Here is a 24,726-nt window from a genome sequence, read left to right on the forward strand (position 1 = left end):
ATGAACGATAGTCCATAGTTGCTCTTTCTCTTTCCCCTCCTTAGACACAATCACCGTCTCTAACAGCGTTTCCTTCGAAATCCTTTGTCTTGTTTTTACTACAAGATATCCAAAAACCGTCATTCCTTTCTGATAGATCCCATCTCGGTCTGAATTTATGTTAAGCTCGTCAAAGTTTGGCTAGACAGACTAAATGGCGTCGCTCTCATTGACTACTACTATCTACTTTCTATTCTACCATCATTTCTACTTGATGATGAATCTTTCTACACTGTCTTTTTGTCTTATTTCTATACTTCTCGCTATTATGGCGATCACTGTTACTGTCATTACTGTTACGTCATATCGTGTACAACAACTACAATAACCGTGACTGTATCAACCGGTGATACTGAGAAAATACGCGTTTACGTGAGGATATATCTGGTCCGATTTCCTGCAATATAGACAGATATATTTGTCATGCAACATTGTCATTTTCCCCGTTTTCCCACGACTATTTTTACACTACATCCTTGTTCTATTCTCCTATCTCTACTACGGACTTCGAGATGCGATACCGCCAATAATCATACAAGAACGGAACTCTTTTCTGTTTTCGCTGAGAACCTGCCACTATCTTTGCCTAGTAAACCAATGTTCCTGAAAAACACATCTCTAACAATACGTGCAGAGACTCGAGCGAGCGAATCGACCGAGATTCTTGTATTAAAACCATCAATTGCCCGCCCGCCCGACCGTCCACCATACCGAAATCAGTCTGATCTGGAGGGCAGGCGAGCGTGCGTTCGAGCCCGTCCCCGGCGGTCCAATAAAGAAAGAAAATGGCCCCTTCTCGCGTGCCACCGGTTTTTTCTCGTAAGTTATGCTTCTTTTATTATCATTTGCTTCGATGCTTCTCTTTTGGATGTGGTGAGCTCTGCCTTTTCAATCCACTTTCATATACCTAGCTTACACCGATAGAGTATACACTATAGTTTGAACGTCCTCACTTGGATTTTAGCATGCGCACGAACCTGTAGTAAATCTTCCAGGGGTGAGTATTAGTGAAAATGCTTATGTCCGTGAATATTTATTACGTATTTATTTTAAGCTTTCGGAATGAATAACAGCAATTTTAATACGCTAAGATTTCACCTGAACGTAGAATTAATATAAACAAATAAACTATCAATTATATTAATCTGAATTGAAGTAAGTTTAGAAATTCTTATCTTAATTTCCACTTTATTTTTCTCTTTCAAAGAAAAATGCTAATTCCATAAGTATTAAATCTAGACTAAAGTAATAGAAATTAATACATTTTTGGTTTTCTAATCTCTAAGCAACTAGAAAAACGAGTTTCAACTATCATCTATAGCAAAAAATCTTGGAAATTAGTGTAAAATGAAATAAGTATACGGTATAAATAACAAATATATAGATTATAAAGGGTTATCATGGTTACTCGTTGAATTTTTATGCTTTTTCTCTTCTTTTAATCGTTTATTTTTGAAACTCATGCATGTGCGGCAGATCATGTAATATTTCAAAGTCTATGCATTCGTCGCGATAAACACGAGCTTTTATCGGTAAAATTTGGTTGAAGTAAGACCGACCGCTCGACCAAAGTAATTATAAGAGACGTTTTAGGCACGTTTAAACAATTCCAAATTTGCCTTTCGCCCATAAAGATGCACACAACCATACACGCTCGATCCGACATGTATGTCCAATTTACCTCGACACTCCCGTTGATTCCACCAGTACATATTTTCAAGCATTTGTTATTCTCATGACGAGATAACATTTCGTTTAGCACGCATATTTCCGATCGTCATGAGCATTCACCTCGCGTCAGCGAGCCATCCTTCCTGCTCTTTCAAACATACGTTTGTGTGTTCAGTTGGTTTGCTCTTTTCGTTTGCTGAGATTTGATCTTATTTGCTAGCGTTGCTTGTATGCGGATGTAAAAGCCCGAGAGAGTCGTCGCAGTCGCGATCTACTACAGTCGTACAACGTGATTTTGAGGGAAAATGAATCGAGCACACGCTTACCTGCTTGGCCTTGCGGTTCATTGTCCATCTCATATTCAGCAATATCGCGCGCGAAATGATGCTTAATGATACTTTTATGATGCTCTCTTGATTATTACGATTATTACGTACGTTTACATTTTTACAATTTAATTGAATTCGAATTATCAAGTAGTAAAACTATTTTATATCAGATTTTTACTTTAGCCCATATAATATGTTTTATAAATATGGGATAATATCTCTTGATACCTTAGTATTAAAACAGACAGTGGTATTAGTATTAAATGTAGATTGTTATCATTTTATATCTATAATTTTCTACACATGCAAAATTGACTATTTTACTGGCTGTTCCAAATTCTTGGGTATTGATATAAAATTTACCTTTGTCACACATACGTACTTCCAAGACGACGCGGATTGTAATCTTGGCAGGAGAATTTTCTCGCTTGTAATAAAACAGCAGAGTGCATTTTATTTATCTGACTGACTAAATTAATTAATATGCATATTTTTCAGAACTACACCGAACCACCAAGTTCCTGGTGCTCGACCAACAGCAGTTTCCGGCACAGTGATTCATCGCTCTATCCGGACTCCCTGAATCAAGAGACATCGTCCGTCACCGGTTCCACGCGGGTGGAATTTATAATTGGTTCACCCACCAGGCGCTTCCGTACAAGCGCCGCGTGGCCTCATCGTTACTTTGACAGTATTGACTCGGCGGCTACGGTACCGGAGAGCCTGTTAACCGACGAGTTCCCTTTGCGACGCGGTGAAGCGCTGGCCGAGTGCGACTCGCTCGAATGTCATCCGATTTCTAGCGAGGAATAAATGCGTAGTTGACATTTGCGTCATCGATTTTACAAAACAAATAGGGTGATAAGTCGCGTAGCGAGCAAGTTGCTCTTGCTTTTTTTTATTATTCTGTGTTGGATAACTGGCTCAGCATGCACGCGGCTTTATCCGTATCGTGTTGCCGATGAATATACGAATATAGAAATAATAGGAGCATGTAGGCATACACTCATTTAGAAAGTACGACACGCTGAAAGAATGAATTTGCATTCTTAATGACCCTTATTCTGTGCCTTTTTAATATCGAAGTTAATGGTTTTTTTTAATCATCTTATAGTAATTCTAAATGAGAAAAATCCACAATGAGACAATGTGTTTCTAAACTGAAATATTATGTAATATTTCTCGCTACAGGATTTACTGTATACTTGTCTGAAGTTGCATTTAAAAAGCATTTCATACATTTTTGTAATATGGCAAAAATCCTTTAGCAATCATGTCTAATCAAAAATAATATCTCGACTTGTTTTGTAAATGAACATTGATTTGTAACCAATATAACCGATATAGCTAATAATAATAATTGCGGAAAAATTCATGCTACGTTATCACTAACAATGTAAAAATATAGTCAAAATTTTGAATTTATATAAATCTGTAAATATATCACGTTTATTTACAGCGTAAAAGAAAAATGCAGAGACATAATCAAAAATTATTTCAAATCTTTTAACGAGATTCTATAAAAATATATATTACTTTTACTCTATCCAGACTTCTCGTAACTATATGAAACATATACCTAACTCATCGAAAGATATTAATTCAAATCAATTAAGAAAATTTTTTTTGAATATCTTATAGAGTTATATATATTAAAGGCAATGCCAAAACGTTTGTATCTATTCATTTTGATATTTTTTGTTATTTGATATTATTTTTTTAATATCGTGTATAAACCAAAAACTTGGTTTACTTAACCAACATCAAGAATGAGTTTGTCAATCAAACTTTCTATTACTTGGTCCACGTTTGGTAACGGTACTCTGCAATTATGTTAATTTTGTATCTACGTGTTTTATATATCATTATTTTTGTGTATTTTTCATAATATTGAATATTATTAGATCTTTAACAGAAAAGCTGTCATTGCGTTTAGCAAGTGTCATTAGCATTCAGATATGTGCAAAGACCCAATCAGATTATAAACTCCCAACAGAGAATATCAGAGTCGATAGGTTCACATTCCATATGTTCAAGCTGCAATTTTATATTCCATTTAGCATTTGTATCTTTGATTTGAATCTGTGTTATTGTCTTCTTATTTATTGCGTGTACTGTAATAATATGGATATATTTGACGATTTTAATTGAAGAGAAGCATTGTTTGTGTATACTACGGGTAAGCGGATTACGTTAAAATTGAAATTCATCGAGTTCGGAAATATATCGAGTGCACTATTCGCACTTTCTTTTGAATATATACATATCACGTTTAAACATTAATTATCGCGCACTCGTCTGCGAGATACAATAAAATAAATAGATATACATTGAGCGCACGAATAGCGACTACCTATAGAACGTTCGACTTATGTTCCGATTCATTCGTGTATTGTGCGTTACATTAAGAAGGTTTATATTTGCTTTCGTTTATTTGCGTTGTTCGTTCGCATAATGTATACCATAGTCGAGAGTGTTAAGAGTGAGCGATGTTGATCTTTATTCGTCATAGGGAAGTTGAGGCTCGTCGGAGTTGATTATAAATTAACTATTCGTCGAAATCGCATTTTAATTTGCGTAGCTCGCGATTACGAAAAAAAAAAAACCACTATGTACTACACAGAGTTCCTCGCTTCTCAAGAAACAACCAATTTAGTTATTTATACTAACAATGACAATTATTGTGAACACTGAATAATATAATCACAGATAGAGCCTGTGATCCTAGTTATAAACAAACTATGAACCATGTGATTAACATATAGTTTAAGGTGTTTAAACCACAAAGGACTGACGGACTCTACTTATTATTTTATTAGCGCCTAATCGTTTTTACGCGCGGCGTAAAATGAACAGAACCGATGCGCACTCGGTGAATCTTGCTCTTTTTCTTTATCTTCTTTTTTTTTCGTATCGCCGCGAATGCTCAGATATTATTGTTATTCGTACAGTCGGTAGGTTCTCTGGTATCTGTATCAGTGTGCGCGCTACCGACTGGAGGCTATTATTTTTATACCTTAATTAACGAGTAATATCGAAAAAGAGCGTGTAATCTGGCTGCAACGATATAGCAGCCTCTCGATCCGATAGTTATTAAAGCAAAGCGCTGTATTATACTTTATCTAGTGTTTAGATATATGTCTTATCATTATAGAATTATTAATTATTGTTTTACGGATATATATACACACCGACACATTTGTACATAGACGACGTCGCGATTTATTTAAATAGCTCTAATGTAAATAAATTATCTATAACGAATCTGCGATAATGTGATCCTATTAATAAAATGAAATTACCTAAGATATTTATTTATTTATCAGTGTCCAATGTTATTAAATTTTGTGCAATTCTTAGAAGTTTGATAAATCATTAAAATTACAAAAGAAATTCTGCAAGACAATATTATATTTCATTATATTAAGAAATTGCAATATTTTATCTTTTTATGATAATCATTAAGTTATCTGAACTGATATGTATGAGAATACACTGAAATCTCTTGGTAAAATATCACAGGCTTAGATATGGCATATTTTATCGATAATTTTGATTAATATTATTACATATATGTATATTTTTAATTATTAATTACATATATAAATATTAAATGTTTATACATCTTTAGTAACATGCAAAAGTTATGCCAAAGCTGATTTTTCTTGATCGAGCGTTATCGATTGTAGCAGATTGTAGTAGTTCCGATAGAGAAAAATTGTCAATGCAATAATGAAAAAATTTATTTGTTTAAGTTTTATTTTTTTATTTTATCTATATCTTATTGAAACGTCAACAGACAACTCGAAACAAATTATTTTTGTTAGTTTTGTGATTACAAGTGACAAATGATATATTTCCTTCCGTTAATGCAGTTGAAAATTCCTGATAACGCATGCGCGATGCGGCAATTGCATTCCAACAATTAATTACTTAGAAAACATATTGATTCGTCGTTATAAATTTTTGTTACTTCCGAGCGGTAGCGACTTTTTTACATTTTTAACTTTGTAGAATTCTTGAGGACAATAAAATAAAAATAATTACTTTTGCTGCATGTTTATGACAGCAGCAAGGTATTTTAAGTTTAACATGATGGAGGAGCCAAGGCATTATGCAATATACAAAGAATTATGCTTGCAGCAGGTATTCTTTATCCAACAATGTTATTGTTGGAACAACAATTATGTTCCATAATAACAGTGCTCAATGCGACAACATTATCGCACTGTCGCTCGCGTTAAACGGCCAGCATACATCGATTATCACGCAGCGGATGCTTCGCCTTATTATGGGAGAACGCATAATTTATTTTTAAAAGACACTTTGTTTTTTGCGCATTTAAAATTCTAATTAAAATTCACAAGTAGTCACCTGACTAAGGAAACATTCTAACATTTCCAGAAGCAAGCATATAGTGTATTTTAGCTTTAGCTTCTCTATCTAATTTCAGAGAATGCCAGCGATTTTAGTCGATATCGAGAAAACTTCGTATTCTTTGAATGTAAATGTCAAATTCGAGATTATCAAATAATTTTATCAATTGTAATATTGTCTTTTAATCGCGCTGTTGTATTTTTCTCGATCAAGTGTGCACGTTTTCTAGTGAATTAAATATATTGTTTCCGTTAAGCGGTTTTCTATACTGGGAAAGGTGTTAATAATTTTGAATGTCATGAAAATAGGTTAATAGATAATTTATCACTCATCAGTTTTCCAAAAGCATCACGAGTGAGCGAGAGATCCGGATTCTTCGCATTATCGAGGAGATTCAGTGATGGTTGCGGACCTTGTAAAGTTTCCAGGCAACGCGCGATATGATCGACAAGTGAGACGACTCAAGAAGTCTTTTACATTAAGATGTATTTCGTAGTATCTACATTCTCGATCTATAATGACGATAGATCTGACGTCCCAATGAAACAAAATGCGGAAAATACTCAAGCTGATTGGCAGATCCAAGAAGGAGAATACAATCCTTTCGCTGATCGTCCATCTGCACCTCTGACCTCGTACGTATGTTTTATATTTTTTTACTATCATGATTTTTTTTAAGATTTATTTGATATTACTTAGTTTTAAACTAACTGCAAATTAACGATTCGGATCGAACTAAAATTTCTTAAGAAATTTGTTGTTAAAATTTAATAATACATATTATATATAATGTAAAATATTATCATATGTTTATTATTTACTTATATATATTTTTTATAATCACACAATAGAGAACAATATCACATTCTGGAAAAGATTTCGCTATATAAATTACAACAATAAAATTTAATATAAATTTTAAGGATGATAAGATATTAGAGTTAGATAAGATAATAGAGATAAATGAAGTAGCTTCATAAATTAGCTGTAAAATCTTTTTCGGATTAAGAAGATTTAAACTGGAAACATGCTTTTAAATCTATTGAAATAGCTGAAAATGATTTTTGAAATAATATACATATATATATAATGACCCATCTCTGTTGATTTCCTCACCAGACTTTATTTTGATTATTCAGTCGCATGTTTTAAAACAGGAACGTACATACGTATGTAAATTTCTAGAACGCTAACATATACTGATATATATTATCACCCAATAAACTTGCGGTTAATTAAATTCATCATTTGATTCTAAAATGTACAATTATGTTAAAATTATCTATTAAATTATTACTAATTTTTATTATTATTCTCTACTGAGTAGATAATGTGTCATGATTAGACTTGTCAAATATTTGTTGAATAGTGAAATTACGTGAAACAATGTTTATCGGAACGGATATCATAAAACTAAATTAATGAGTTTGTGGATATTAACGATTAAATGTTATCTTATTTAAACAATCGCGGTATTATGAAAATATCGTTAAATAAACAGAAAAATTACACTCATAATATAAAATGATAAAAACTATTGTAGAGATTTCGCCGCTTTTATTCATCTACTCAAATGCGCGATCGGTACCGGTATTCTCTTTCTGCCCCATGCTTTTAGAAGAACCGGCTACGTGATGTCCATCATTTGTGGTATCGTCGTCGGCGCTTTATGCACTCACACGGCCGTCCTCATCGTACGTGAGATAATGCGGAAGGCAAAACTTTTTATTTTAAAATTTTATCGTTAATTCAAAACACGATAGTAATTAACAATAGATAAAAGGAAACTTCTCTTTCTCTCTTTCTCTCTCTCTCTCTCTCTCTCTCTCTCTTTATATACATATATTTTTCTTACTTATGACACCTGCCCTTTCCGTTATGACTCAATTGTCTGCGCATTCTCGATGAGATAATCTGATAGAGGGAAAGGAAGTTCCTCGCATCCGAATGTACATCGCATGCAGGCTCTCTCTTTGATGTACAGGTGCAGTGCTCTCAGGCGTTATGCAGGCGCAATCGCGTGCCCATGCTGGACCTCGCCAAAACGGCGCAGTTCTCCTTCCAGACAGGTCCGGAGAGGATTCGAAAGTACGCCAAGCTATTCGGCGTAGTTACCAACGTCATCATTTGCTTCGTACACTTTCAGGCCGCCGTGATATACATCTTATACGTGGCCACGTCGTTCCAACAGGTATAACAACGCCGTGATTCTCATGTCGACATTCGGGATGAATGTAAAAGAGCATTGCGACAATTTTTATGAATGAAAAATCCTATGTCTATACGTATATACAGAATATACTGTCAATCTTAATTTTTAAGGATCAAATCTTTAACAAAGTTTATGTCAAAATTTGTTTACTTTACTTGTTATGAAAACATCCAGTGGCTCTTGTAGTCAAAAATTATTGTGATATTTTAATTAAGGGAAATTTTATTAAAATTTCTTTCTTTAATGAAAGATTTGTTGTTAGAATGGAATTGTAGATTGGAATTTTACAGATTAACAGATTCTATGTTGTTCAGATTATCTGTTGTTAGTTTTACTTTTGTTATTGTAAAAATAAGATTACCGAGAAAGTACACAAGAAATCTATATCTATGAAAAATTGTGATTACTTGTATTACTTTTTCATTCGATAAAGAATTTTTATTTGTTTCGTAATTTTTCTTTCATAGATATCTGATTTGAAGACAACAAGTTACTTGGAGATGAATAACGTGTATAAAACGTTCGATATTTTCAGGTGATTGAATTTTTTTCGAGTCTCGAGCTGAACCCACGAATTTACATCATCATCTTTTTTCCCTTCACTTGTGCTTTGGGTTTCGTGCCGAATCTGAAATATCTGGCGCCATTCTCCGTCATTGGCACTCTCTTCTTGGGCATCGGTGTCTGCATCACGCTCTATTACTTCTTCGACGATGTTCCTGATCCTCGTAGATTAAATGCTTTGACAGAGATTTTACCTGTGCCCATGTATTGTGCTATCTTTCTATTCGCTTTACACAACGTGACTCTCTATCTGCCATTGGAAAACACGATGAGACATCCCGAGCATTTACCACGTTTAATCGTTGCCAGCACGTTGTTAAACACCGTTATATACCTGATTTTTGGTTTCTTCGGCTACAATAAGTACCCAAATGCCTGCGACACCGTCATCAAGAACTTGCCGATGGAAGAAACGTAGGTGTATTAATTTCTGCTTTACAAACTGCTCTCATTGCCATTCATATTCGGATTTAATTGATATCGAACATTTATTTGATCGATCAATTATAATTTTACGGTTGAGAAACTGTCTACTCTCTTTACAGACCATTCATAAATGGAATTTATTTGAAGAAGTTACGTCATTGCGCGTTTTTTTTTTTCTTTCAGAGAAATTCGTCGTTTGTTAAAAATTGCAAATAAATCGTTACCAAAGGCAATTAAACTGTATATCACCATGCATATTCGACGATCAACAAATATATGCCGACTATCTGTTTGAAATGACAGCTGTATAATTAATAGCGGTAACCGGTGTAAGCCGGTGATCACAGAACAGGATACGCTTAACATTTGCGTGGTCGTGCGTATCTGTTTAGTATTCTTGATTTATTTCATACATTCTGTATACTTTGTAAATTCATATAATGATAGACGATATATCTATGGCGAGTCCTTCAAATAAATTCAAGCGGAATTTAACAAAAGCAGAATCAGCCAATCGTAGTAAAGAATTACATATATACATACATACATTTATAGAAGTCAATTTTATCGCTTGAAAAATTTAAGCTCAATATTGATTTATCAAATTATCAAATTATCACAGGATATTGAATACGTAACTTGATAACGTAAAAATGCGATCTGACAATATTAAGTACATCACTGTCTTTTCCTAAGAATTGTCTGATCGCAATATCGTAATCTATAACGTTATGACGTCAATCGTGATGCTTGCGATTGATATATTTCAATCTTTCTGTTATTAAATCAGTTACACTTGCCTACTTTTTCATGTTTGAAAAGCGATACTTTTTCAAACATGATGTAACTTATTTTATAATTTCGTTATCGAATTATTACCTTGATTTGACTTTATAATTTGATTTTATAACTTTGTTATCAAATTATTCCTTTGATCCTTTTGGTTATATACATTCTACACATAATGTTCCATGATTATGAATTTATCAAATAAGGTTTGCGCATTTTGACATTTCTTTCATTATTAAATAACACATTGACATTTCTCGAAAACTAATGGCAAGCCTTGGTTTTCTGAAGAAAAGTCAATGTATTATTTAAAATGGACCATCCTTTACAGACAACCACTATAATATTCATTTTTATTTAAATTATAAACATAAGCCTACAATACATAACATTAAGCATCAATCATTCTGTTTCTTTTGATACACAATAATAGTCATTCGATAAAATGTATCGCAATATAATTGAACATATTTTTTAAACGAATAAAAATATTGCTCCACGATAATTCATATCGATCACAGACGCGTTTCAAAATTGAAATTCACGGTCAATCTCATTATCGCTTACAGACTCGCTTTACGCTTACACATTGCAGCCTGGCTCAGATAGTCAAGATAGCCATTTCTTTATCGGTGCTGTTTACTTTGGGTTTGGCATACTACGTTCCGATCAGCGTGTTATGGCCGATGATCCGCACGAGGATCGCCACGAAGAGTTTGCTGTATCATCGATTACACGAAACCTCGCTCCGGTTAGGTGGCGTAATCGGAACCAGTAAGCATGTCACGTTATGGGACGAATGTTGAATGTAATTGTCAGGAAGTAAGTTGTCCTTGTCGGTTCGTAGCACTGCTGGCCATCGCCGTGCCCCAAATGGTACCTTTACTGGGTCTGTTGTCCGCCTTAGGCATGTCGACGATCATGCTGCTGATACCCATACTAATCGAAATGTCGACTAAGTGGTCGGAAGCCACGAGGCCGATGTTCGCAAAGAACGTTGTTATCTTCGTCGTGTGGCTGCTGATCTTGGTTTGATTCTTCTCCGAAAAAATAAACGAGAATAAAACGCAAAAGAATATAATTGCAGGATTTGATTCTTTGTGAAACCTTGAGAAATTTATATAATCTTATTTTAAGAGATTTTCTATCTAAATAAGTAACATTGATTTTTTTAATTAAGTTTTTTAAATTAAATTTTTTCTAATTCTTTTCTAATTAGTTGTTAAAAATTGGTTTGAATCTCTGAATTTTTTAAATCTGTGAAAAAAATATCAATTAAAAAATTTAGCAATCTTTTCTAATTTTAATCAATCGTATTAGATTATTTTCTAATCAATCACAGATTATCAATCGTATATACTATAATTATTGTTTATAATTATTGTTTACTTGAAACATTAAATTCATTTTTACATGAATTATTATAATCTATCTGAATAATGTAATGTACATTTTATTATTTTACAGATTTTCGGGGCGACAGAAAGTATATGGTCAATTATTAGAGAATATAGCGGAACGAAACAAGAAGAATGTTGATAGGTAATTTATCAAACTATTTAAGAGGTTTTTAATATAAAATAATGAAGATGCTGCTGATGTTACGCGAAAGAGCTTGAAGTTACTTGGATATTGAGAATGCAAAGACTCACGTAACAAGCTATAAAATAAATCTTTAGAACAGCAAAGCGAAAGGAAGCAAATAAATAAAATCAAGATTATTTATATCTTCTTTCGACTGGATTGACTTGTCTGCGTAGTGATTTGTGCAAAAAGAAATCTCTTTTACATTCGATATTTGTTTTTATGAGACTAGAATATTGGTTCAACTTATGCTTTGGTTTTCTCGCTTCTGTGTGTGAAATAAGCATGATTAGGATGGATAATGTGGATATTGTCTTTAATTCTTGTAAAAACTGAAACACATGGCATTCGCAACATCCGGCAAGACTTTTAATTTTCTTCTGCCAGTGTTTACGTAAAGCACGCGACAAGACAGGTTTATGCCGCTTGCAACGTGGAAACAAGAGCTTACAATAAGAAACTGCATCGCAGTACAGCAATCAAAGATCAAGAGAAGGTGGGAGGTCGTCGGAGACCTTCTTGCAAGGAGACGAAAGAGAGACGGTAAGAGACTTCGTCTTGTGAACGGAAAAGGACAAAGATAAGGTGAAAGGGAACATGTACGAGGTTCAGAGGCGTGAATCGAGTCGATCGCAGTCGAATAACCGACGTCCATACGAAACCCGTGTGTGAATAGGAACGAATCACTCGACGTAGTACTCTTCAGGAATCGACGGAAGTGTCGACGATTTCTGATTCGAGCAACTCGTCGTTTTTAAAATGTCATTAATCGATTAATTACGCGGGTGTCAATGTTTGAACGAGGAAAAAAGCGGAATATCGCGAGAATTAGGTGAAGAAAAAAAAAACATTAAAGCAGAACATGATCCAATAATGCATGGTCGATACATACATATTTCGAGAATGTAACTTGGTGAATTCAGATCTCGATGTTGTGTCAATCCAAAAAAATGATTATTCATTCATCACATTGCAAAATTTAGACATATATTTGTAAAAGATTTTAAGTGTTACTTTGCAAATCAGATTTATTTATTTCCTATTTTTCAAAAAGATGTCTTGATGATAATCATTTTACGTTGCATATATTGTTTACATATTTTCGGCAGATTTATAAATCACACTTTATTTTTAAGAAATTACAATACAATCTTTTATTTGCTATGAACATTTACTATTTTCACAACAACATTAAATGAATAAAACAGTAGTTCTTTAGATCATACTATGACTGTAAAGAATATCTTACTTGATTGAAGAACTTTCCAAATGACCTTTATTTTAATTAAACTTTTTTAACGTACACGAATTGTTATATGTAAGGACGAATATTTTTGTATATATATATATAAATCTCTAATAATACTTGAAAAATACTGATAAGTGAATTCATCGAAATTACACTAACTAATTTCTGCGCACGCTTATCGTGTGTATTCCAAAGTAACGTTCAATCGAGCACATTATAAACGGCCACTATCTACTCCCTCTCTTTCTCGTATATAGACATGAGCGAGGAAGCTCATGCTCGGTAGTCACTCACGTGCACATTGACTGTTCGTATATATATACCTGGCTAACGCAGAAGGAACTTGCCCAGTCGTGTTGCGGTCTGTCACTGTTCCGCTACAATATTGTCGTCTTCGTCCCGTTACCTTGTTGGCCCATCAGTATTGGACAAGGGAGTCCGACATCCCGGAGAAAACGATTTATTTATTCATCAATCACTCTACACCAATCATCGATTATCTAAGTGCTGGGCAAAGAGAAGTTATTGTTTTCCGGATGATCGCGGTCGCTGATAAAGCCATCATTGAGAGAAGAAAATCCCGAAATATCTCCATAGGAAATATCAGCGATAATTTTCAATAGTATTTAAAAGTATCGCACTAAATAACTTATCCAATAATTTGACATCATCAAAATTTTCAATAATAAAAGTACGACTTTCCATCGCCATCGAAGAGAAATCTGTTTGTTCGTCATCTCGCAGCACGACAGTGCGATATCTTTGAATTATCCCATTTCTAATACGAGAAATCGCGTTCAAGAACACAGATTCGTGACATCGATAACAAACAGTAGTGAGTCTTTAATTGTAGCCAGGAAAGATCATCCGGTCATTATCATTTTGCGCAATTACTATATGTGCTGGATGTCAGGAATTCAATTTGCTTGGATTTCGCCAAAGATCTCGTAAATCATACCTGGAGTATATCGCTTTATAATCCGGCGATAAGTTATTATCTCGCTGTATAAATATAGCAATTAGCAAAAAAAAAAAAAAAACAAAGAAGTACGAAACCTTTTAAATAAACCGTACGACTTCAAGGCGCACGCAAGCGTCTTGCGAAAAGTGAGGAAGAGAGAAAGAGATAGAAAGAAAATAAAGGACTTTTGAGAAAATAAATAAAAAGTGTGTTTAAATTGAACGCTGACTTCAGAAACGCAAGACAATCGACAAGAATAACAATGTAAATCAGGAGCATTTAATATCTTTCAACATAATCAAGGAAAAAAGTTCACATTCTAAATCGAGCGTGTTGTTCATATCTACGTCGAAATACACAAAAGTAAGTACGATTTTAGTATGTAAGTTAAGTTACGTTCGTTATATAAATACATCATTATATAAATATTTCAAAATAATGTAGGATCACACTAACAATAAAATTTAATTTATAGATACATACCTAAGATTTGCTTTATTTACAAGATATCATTCTATAAAGATATTGGTAAAGATTCTGTCCTGTAGTTTCTAAATGGTTTATTTAAAAAATATATCTACTTGTAACAATGTTAATGTTCTACTTGTGAATATATTGTTACTTCACTGTTGATAAGTTATCTACTTTAGCATATAAAGAAGTAACATAAATGTTACATTTCTGTTGCGAGTAATAATTTGTTGAATAATTTTTCAGTGTGTATAAAAGAAACAATATGCAAATATTCTTTCCGAAATATACACATTTGCTTTAAGTGCTCTATTAAATTTATTTTTATAAGAATTTTTAACGGGATATTTAAAAGTTTTAACTGCATTATACTTATATGAAATTTTTGCATAAAATAAAATTAGCTAAAAATTAAATTAATTTAAAAAATAATTATAAAATGTATAATAATTGTAAAATGTATCCATATATTTTATAAAATTAATTTCTATAAAATTTCTATAAGAATTTTTATTCTTAGTTTTATCTCTCTAATTTAGAATTAAATAGTTTTTATGAATTAATTAGATATCAGATGTCTCTCATTAAAAAAGTTCTATTAAAAATCGACTTTAAAGTTATAGAAAAGTCTTCCATTTAAATTTAATTCAGCAAGAGTAAGTGCGCGTTTACTTGTCTCATAAATACTATTACGCTACGATAGTAAAATTACGATAAACTATAAACATCGTGCTAAGACTTGCGAAGAGATTAAATGACGCGCGATAGTTAATCCTTCTATAAGTGAATGTTCATATTACGGTAGACGTAAGAAGGAGTACAGATTTACGTTGCGAAAGAATTGAGCGATAACAACTTCTATAGGTGATTATTCTGATAAATACAAAATTAGCCATAATTTAATTCCACTCGACGCTCATGCTCTTTTACATTAGCATTCGATGAATGATCAATCCGATATAAACGGTTTGCGCTAAAAAAATAATATTTATATATATCCTTATTTCAGTTACGAATCAATTATGTCGTAAAAGTTAATTATTTTCGGAATAAATTATTGAATTAATATAAATTTTAGATTTTTTATTCAATAAATATACTTGATGATGGATATTTTTCGTAGAATATAAAATCTTGTAATATTATGAATAACATTATTATCCTTTGTACAATTAATCCTAACTTGTGAAAGTTAGAAAGTTCCAACTTTCAGGCAACTTAATTTTTTGCTATAGATGGTAAAAATAGTATCCTTTGTAATAATAGGATCTTTTGCGCGAGACGATTGTCTACTGTAAACTGTGTTTAATCATTCATTAAATAATTTATTCCTGAATATAAAATGTAAATAGATGTAAATATATATTTACAGAAGTTTATCTATAGAAAATTTGGAGTATTAAATTATTTACAGAGGTTTTGATCGAGAAAATTAATGATGCAAAAGATTCGAGAGTTAAAAACTGTACTTTGTTCTGCAAGATATAAATATCATTTAATAAAAGTGTTTAGAAATCATGTTTTCAAGAGTATAAAGTTTATCACTCCACTTGATTCTTAATAACTTATCTTTAGGTCTTTCACGAATTACTTTACTTCGCGTTAATTGATTTACTGATTAACGTATAAAGAATTTATAAGTTACAAAATTTACTCACGTACTTTTATATTTATATCTCATTGTATCATATGACAAATACAGATAAAAAGTTGATACATTTTTTACAAAAGAAAAAAGAATTTTTTTCTTACTTTATTTATGTGTTATGTATGAAGTTAAAGGAAATATAATTTATCATAAAAATTACAATCTTTTTACAAAATTAATATTTTGATAATATTATAATATTAAATTAAATCATAAAAAAGATGTACATATATTTAATCATAGATGTTTAATTATTATAATTATTATAAATTTCTCGATAGTTTTTTAATATTCAAATAAAATTTTATTTTTGCAAATTGTTGATATTAATTGCAAATAAGGACCTCCTCTTTGCATACTCGGCATTGTCCTTTGTGGTCCCTCTATATTGAAATATTTATGAGACGTAATCTCTCAATTATGCGAATTTTTCATTAAAATCTCTCGCATGTACACAACGTACTCGTTCAAATGCATTCAAGGATTTGTCCCAAGGATTTCCAATTACAAATTCATTTGTTATCGCAATGTACACGCAATGATCACAGTGGATTCGTTCGTGTAACGTTGGGACATTTTACCTGCTACTTTTACGTAAAATGGCGAAAGCAGATCAAGTCAATTGGTCGCGCTATCGACCGGCTATAATCTCGAGCGCAACAGATTCTCTTACACAACTCCGTCTTTTTTATTCCTTATTAATTTCTCAAGCGAATCTCAGTTCGAGTTGTCCATCGGGTCGTAATCCGCGAAAAATTTTCATAATCAACCGAAACAAACAGTGTGTTAGCTTTTTATTGGCAAATAAATGTCAGAGAAACTTTTGAGAAAATTGGTCAAGGTGAAGCGTCATAACGCTCATGTATCGAATACGTATTGCGTATATACACATTGTATCTTTTTTTTTTTTTTACATAACAATCCTGCGAATAATAAGTTCACATCAGATTGCTTTACTATATCTTTTTTTAGCACTCAAATTCTTTTACTTTTGTTAACATAATCCATATCTTAGTAAATTAAAATATAATAAATATAATTAATAATAATCAAATACTTATAATTAATAATAATCAAGTTTTTAATGTTGAGATTTGTAACTTGTGTAATAAATCTCTGTACAATAATAATTTTTTCCAGTCATAATTACTGTCTTGTCAAAATTCTATACTGATCAAATAAAATTGCTATTTGTTCTCCTCATCGGTATTTATTCAATCTTTACATTTTTAAAAAATTGTTTGAATGAAGGAATAAATTGAAAATTAAAAATGATATATAAGATTTCATTATCAAGAATCTAACACTTCTTTAAAAAGTGCTAATCGTATCAAAAAAAGAGAAAAAAGTAATTTTAAAGAAATACATCATAGATTAACTCAAGTGTCTGTCAATATTTACATAACTATATACGTAACTATCAAGAGCAAAAGGATTAATTAATTCTTATAAAGCTCAAAATAAAATTTGATTTTAATAATTTTCATGCGATCAAATAAATATTTCTAATAATGCAGTGCATTTTATCAGTTTCTTTTTTCACGATTTGTTTTACTATAAACATTCGGTAGCGTAAGAACTTAATTATCACGGATGACGTCAACAGGTAATTGCACGAAGAAAAGTTCCTCTCAAAATAGCAATTATAATCAACATGTTTGCTTTTATTGCGCTTGAAAAGACTTCGTGTATTGCTACATTGATTCACGTCAGTACAAAAAGTCTCAAGGAAATATTTAACAGTCGTTATATTTTATATTTACGATTTCTTTTAAACAGTAGTAAAGAAAAGAATTATGTTTCTAAACAGCATGCTTGACTCGATAACGTTTATCAGATACATACATCTGATTTGATAATCTGTTTACGATTCATATTGTTTCTAATTGTAAGATTATCGATTCAGATAGAATTCAATCGATAGAATTGGTAATATAATAGAGAAAAATTCAATGTCATCCACTTTTTCCAACAATTCAATGTATCTATTATATAATAACGAAGACTATTAAAAACTAGAAATGTTGCACATATTAATATACTAAAAATGCATTAATATCCTTACAACTTGTAATAATCTATTTCTATATACCATATATTGCAATATTTATTTATTACAAAACTAAAGTGCTGATAATTTTCATATTTTTGTCGTTCTTAGGAAAACCATGGGTCGAATAGAGAAAGAGGAGTCGGCCACTGATATGAAGGAATTCAGTAGCAGGTACTTTCGTCATTTCATTAATATTCGATATCATAATGTCATAATACAACAAAATATATAAACATTGATTAGAATGTATATTAAGTTGATTGCGTTGCAAAAAGTTTTACTAGTACTGATACTTTGCCGAAATTATTCAACTCGTGTGATAACGATTAATACAAGCAAAATTGATGAAGTCTTTCTTAATGAGTAGAGTCATTGTTTTCGATAGATGTCAATTGTAGATAACGGGATTTTTAAATACGCAGCGTCTGTAAAAGTACTCGTTATTGATTGATGATGATTGATAATGATTGATGATGATTGTCATGCAATGCGATATTATCGTGAAGATAAGAAATGTTTTGTATAAACTCGGTTTTTCTTTACAATATTCTTTAAGCGTCTTAATTATTGATTACTAAATTCGGCGAGTCTCGAATAATATCGCCGGAAGTATTCTTCCTCAAATTATATGTAATTATATATGACATTGAGATACTTTGTATATTATTCTTCAGAATATAACGCATTACAATATCATATCTTGAATGCCCAAAAAAGCAATGTGGTAACAACGAGACAAAAACATTTTCTAAAAATCGAATATCTATCTTTGCGTAAATAATTCCATGTTTATATGAAAAATATTATTATTATAAGAATTAAAGAAAAAAAATATACTTTATTGATTTTGAGATAATAAATAAACACTCTTAAAAAGATTAAGAATCTTTTTTGCTTTAGATTTATTCTTCTACTAAATCTATCTTTATACAATTTTTTATGTACTTTTGTTGCTACCTTTTTTTTTATCTCGTTGTTTACCAAAGCGTGATTATCTTTTTAATTTTATTTAATAATTTACATTTTTTCTATCTTTAGTACGAAAATAGCTCCAACCGTTATTGGCGAGTATAAAGAAAAAGATGAATTATACGATCCTTTCGAACATCGTGACAAACGGAATGCGACCTCGTAAGTTTCGTTCTAGAATCCTTATCAGCAAGTTGACATGTACTTTTCTTGATAATACTGTATATTTTTCTAGCATTTTAATTTTAAACATTTAAATTACTAGACGATAACCATATTTGCATATATGTTTACGTGAAAATGCAAACTCATTAAATTTTAATCTTAAGAATAGTCTCAACCTTCGTTTGATTATCATTAAAAGTAACAAGATTGCAGTGGCCTATATTGTGATAAGAAATCGTATCATGTTTGATGATCTTCATACATTCAGATAATAACGACAAGAATGTTCATAGGATAAATTTCATTTGACATGTACAATATAGTAACAAAAAAGAATCTCAAATCACGCATTAGAAAAAAATGATTATTTTTAGAACAATTTTTACTGATAAATATAAAAATTGTATAAATTTACCTCTTACAACGGGTATAACGATATTAATATACAATTCATATTAAATTCATGTCGTCTGATTATATCAGCAATATATGTAATTTTCTATAATTGATGGCTTACTTGTATCGAAATAAGGAGATTAAATGAAATTAAATTAATGTCATAGCTTTATCTTTGATCATGCGTTTCAGGGACCTTGGTGCCATGGCGCATCTCTTGAAATCCTCTCTAGGGACAGGAATCCTGGCCATGCCGAACGCGATAAAGAACGGGGGGATGCTGTTCGGTGGAATTGGCACGATCATAATCGGCATCATTTGCGCGCACTGCGTGCACATACTGGTGCGTACGTCTCAAGTGCTCTGCCGACGCACTAAGACGCCGCAGATGACGTATGCCGAGACAGCGTACGCGGCCTTTCTCTGCGGACCCAAATCGGCCAGACCCTGGGCCAACGTCAGCAAGATATTCGTAAATATAGCGTTATGCGCGACGTACGTAGGCGGTACGTGTGTCTACATCGTGTTCATTGCCGCGTCCATTAAGCAGGTACGTACCTTGCATAATTAACAATCGAATTAATTAATGACACTGCCCTTGTTGAGAGATGTGCTCTCGCATGATGAGTGCAGTTTATCGATACATTTTTGCTTTATTCTGATTTAAGATTTAATATAAACGTATGAGCGTGAAAAATTTTTTCTAGTAATTAGGAATTTTTTAATATATAATTTATCATAGTGATTATCAGTTTCATTTGTCGCCATACTAAGTAATCTGACGATTCGCGATTTTTATGGTTTGTGCGATATCGAACAAGTGATTTTTCTATACACGTTGATTATTGCATTTTCTAATTAAAGTTAATATTATTAATAAGAAAAATCCATGTTTGATAACATAGTGATGACATAATTGCTATCCAGATGTAATCTTTGCTTACAATTAGTTTTATTATTTCTACGTAATTACAAAATTTGTTTGTATCAACTCATGATTATACTGATTACGTATCGCAAACTATATAATTACTCTCAATTGTCTAATAAAAAAACTTTATTTTACTTATTTTATATTACTTTTTTAAATTATTAAAATACGTATTTTATATGCAAAATCTTATCTTCCTGTTTTCAAAGACTACCACAATTTAATTTATATTTATTTTTATATTATTTTTATATTTTTATATTTATCTTTATATTATTTTTATATTTATATAAAATCATCACAATTTAATTTATATTATAGTAAAAATGACTTCAAATATTTAAAAAAATCTGTTGACAGTAGCAATAATTAACAATATGTACATACGATGTTAAATATTTCATTGTTTAAACGTTATTTTAATAGAAAAATATAAGGAAAAATGTTCCATCGAACTTTGAAGAAATAACTCTGTCTATCTTCTTTTTATGAGTTGTCAGTGCTTTTTCCTCTGTGAAACTATGCCGCAATATTGCCTCGAGCCCTTCCATAAGTCGCGCGACCGATCTTTCTGGTCGCTACTATATGTGCATCTCGTTTTCTCTCATCAGGTTACGGATTTCTACACTAAGAAGGATATAGATGTACGTTTGTACATCGTCTCGTTGATCCCGGCATTGGTGCTGCTCGGTCAGGTACGCAATCTGAAGTACCTGGTGCCGTTCTCGATGCTGGCCAACATCTTCATGATGACCGGCTTCTCGATCACGCTCTACTACATCTTCAACAACGTTAAATCGGTCGACAATGTTAAGCTGTTCGCGAAGGTCGAGCAGCTGCCCCGTTTCTTCGCGACTGTGATATTCGCCATCGAAGGTATCGGCGTTGTAAGTTACATGTTATCAATGTAAATCGCATATTTCTTGGCGTCTTCCGCATCCTCAAGTCTGGTCATTCTCGCGATTGCAGGTAATGCCGGTGGCGAACAATATGAAGAAACCACATCACTTCCTGGGATGTCCTAGTGTACTCAACGTCACGATGACGATAGTGGTAGCTCTGTACGCGTGTATGGGAGTGTTCGGTTTTCTCACATACGGTGAGAAATCGGAAGCCAGCATCACGTTAAACTTACCCACCGAGGAAGTGTGAGTATATCTCTTTTACTGGATGTTTCATCGTGACGTGTTGTAGACTGACGAAGAAGAATATTTCAGTCTCGCTCAAATAGTGAAGCTCCTCATCGCCGGGGCCGTCCTCTTTACGTATGGGCTACAGTTCTTTGTACCGCTCGAGATTATATGGAACTCCATTAAACACATGTTCAGCCACAAATATGCAGTCATCGGCGAGACGATGATGAGGATAGGAATGGTTATGATAACAGGTAGAGTATTTTATCTAAAGATTTTACTCTGATACTTTGATATTGAAATTGAATAAAATAATTATCGCGATAGAAATAAACTTGATCTGACTAAGCAAATAATTAGAATTTATATCAGTGCTTGCTACTTCAACAAAATTTTTAGCAGAATTTATATAAGGAATTTATCAGAGTGATTATCGATGAATATAAAATATATGAATATAAAATAAATCGCAATTAATGATGTTATTAGATACAAATTATTATGACTAATCGCAAGTACTTTTACTATTTTTTGCGTGGTTCAAAAAAAAGAGTGCGAGTACATGTTGTAGTTGAATAGAAATAGTTCGACGAAAAAACACCTGCTGCTTTTATAATCGCATGACTCACAAGTCGCCTACAATATTCAGCGACTCATATCTTCTTCATATCCATAAACGGTTATAAAAAGGAGTTAGAGAATTAAAAAAAAAGCTAAGATTGTGTGTGTATGTGTGCTCTTTTATTTCAGATCCATAGTAGAATTTTTCTCTTTTTTTGTTGTACGTTTTTTTATTCGTATTTTAATTTAAACGTATAAATTACGCGGATGAAAAATTGATAATTAACATTTCATATACATATGACAAGCATTTCTAATTTTTATCTCATTGTTAATTGATTTAAATTACAGTGTAAATAATCTGTCATCATTAAAATGGTCGTAATAATGTATAAATTTCGCTGCAAACTTTAATACATTTCCATCTTTGCAATATAGAGTATTATATATATCGTGACATATATTATATCGCATTCGCAAAACTTTCATAGCGATAAAATATTTCTGTCCCTGCTGACAATGTTCCAACAAGATAAAAAAACCATCATTGTCAAATCATGATGAATCACGCGTTCCCGGTACAAGATCGATCGGAGATTCGATTGAACGGTGTCACCCACTTATTCCGCGCGTGTATATCCACGATATATTTTTTTGTTACCAAATGTACTGAGAAAGAAAGGACTTCACCTACCTGTATGTTTGTCTCGTCTCGCAATAGACTGCATCCAGTTCGATTATTTCCGATTTGATTTCTCGCTGTCATGTCATCTCTTAGGTTCTTTTTCCCAGAGCTCAATAGGTCATGTTACGTTAAGGTAACGTCACGGGTACCTAAATATCGCAAAAAATTTTCGACTTATTTTTAGCTCATTCAAATAAAAATCTTTTTCATTAATTAATTTTCTTGAATGGTACAATATAATGAAAATAGTGTACAATATAATAAAAGTATCGCCAAACTTGTTGATAGCAATAACATTATTAAAATAAAATTAAGAATAATTTTATGTGCGTATTTTTAACGCGAAAGTAAATTTTTCTACTCGATTAAAATTTTCTATTCGATAAAATATATATAATAACCGATATATTTACAATATTTGCAGTGATCGTAGCAGTATTGGTGCCCAAACTGGACCCGTTCATCTCTCTAGTCGGTGCGATTTTTTTTTCCATCCTCGGCATCAGTATCCCAGCTGTCATCGAGACGATTTCATGCTGGGAGAATCATTTGGGCACTTTAAAATGGCGGCTATGGAAAAATAGCTTTCTATTTATATTCGCGTTATTAGCGTTAATATTTGGTTCGTGGATCTCAGTATTAGATATAATAGAGTTTTATTCTAAAAAATAAATTTTATATAAGAATTTTAGAGAGAAAGGATTTTTTTCTGAATTTTTTTATCGGTATATATGGAATTGCAATATTGACAAAAAAAAAACGATGCAATGAGATTTTCTGAAACGGCTAATTAATGCTATACATTTTTCTTTATATTAAATATGCTAAATTTTCCTTATATTAAATCCTTATAATATATGCGCGAACTAAATGATATTTTTTGCACTGTTAAGTTAACAGATATAATTATTTTTCTATTTTTGTCTTCGATTAGATCATTATTGGAATTGAAATTAAAATAAGAAAATTACTGAATTTAATTCGTTTATGCTATTTCAATAAATGCAATTTTAATGAAATCGACAAAGCATATAAGAAATGTATCAAAAGATACTATTTACTATCTTTAATATCTTATTATTTTTTAGATAAATTCTTAAAATTCTTAGAATTAAATTTTATATTGCTCTCGTTTTATATTTTAGAGGGAAAAACCTTTAAATTGTAAATAAAAACTCGTCGAAAGTTTGCAAGTAGATGAATATATGTACATATATATATATATATATATATATATATATATATATATATATAATATTTTTGTTATAAAAACTATGCGATAACTGCGAGTATTCTATTTGCTTAATTTATAATATGTTACCGTGACTTAAAAAAATGAAAAATATCTTGAATTAAATTATTAATCAAAAGATAAATTTGAAGATTAACAAAAATTATTATTTTACCTTTAGCGAGAATCCTTGTTGCATTTTTTTACAATAATATATTATTGTTTCTATTACTGCAATCGTTCCGACAATAAAGTTCTAGCGTACGGAAATGCAACGTTATG

At 31.8% G+C, this 24,726-nt stretch overlaps 3 protein-coding genes across 5 annotated transcripts in view; all 3 read left to right on the forward strand.

The window, feature by feature from the left end:
• Nucleotides 1-5,345, forward strand: part of Jvl (javelin-like) — a 60,780-nt gene extending 55,435 nt beyond the window's left edge. For 2 of the 3 annotated variants that reach the window (XM_072909811.1, XM_072909812.1), the window contains exon 5: nucleotides 2,538-5,345. In XM_072909811.1, the coding sequence (XP_072765912.1) occupies nucleotides 2,538-2,852 (315 nt within the window). In that variant the 3' untranslated portion in view covers nucleotides 2,853-5,345. Of the gene's footprint in view, nucleotides 1-629; nucleotides 754-2,537 lie in introns of those variants that run through there. The other variant, XM_072909813.1, reaches the window with a different exon arrangement.
• A 112-nt stretch (nucleotides 5,346-5,457) lies between these two features.
• On the forward strand, nucleotides 5,458-14,410 carry LOC140675381 (proton-coupled amino acid transporter-like protein pathetic). Its single transcript, XM_072909816.1, has 8 exons — nucleotides 5,458-7,051; nucleotides 8,035-8,110; nucleotides 8,401-8,607; nucleotides 9,164-9,606; nucleotides 11,003-11,181; nucleotides 11,255-11,436; nucleotides 11,875-12,823; nucleotides 13,436-14,410. The coding sequence occupies exons 1-7, from the start codon at nucleotides 6,900-6,902 to the stop codon at nucleotides 11,944-11,946; spliced, it is 1,311 nt and encodes a 436-aa protein (XP_072765917.1). The 5' UTR covers nucleotides 5,458-6,899; the 3' UTR covers nucleotides 11,947-12,823; nucleotides 13,436-14,410.
• LOC140675379 (proton-coupled amino acid transporter-like protein pathetic) lies at nucleotides 13,538-24,108 on the forward strand. Its single transcript, XM_072909814.1, has 8 exons — nucleotides 13,538-14,564; nucleotides 18,482-18,544; nucleotides 19,412-19,504; nucleotides 20,096-20,453; nucleotides 21,446-21,721; nucleotides 21,804-21,982; nucleotides 22,052-22,221; nucleotides 23,638-24,108. Exons 2-8 carry the CDS (start codon nucleotides 18,489-18,491, stop codon nucleotides 23,883-23,885), a joined length of 1,380 nt encoding a protein of 459 aa, XP_072765915.1. The 5' UTR covers nucleotides 13,538-14,564; nucleotides 18,482-18,488; the 3' UTR covers nucleotides 23,886-24,108.
• Nucleotides 24,109-24,726: the final 618 nt, after the last annotated feature.

Source organism: Anoplolepis gracilipes, chromosome 17 (genome assembly GCF_047496725.1).
Source record: "Anoplolepis gracilipes chromosome 17, ASM4749672v1, whole genome shotgun sequence".
Lineage (NCBI taxonomy): Eukaryota > Metazoa > Arthropoda > Insecta > Hymenoptera > Formicidae > Anoplolepis > Anoplolepis gracilipes.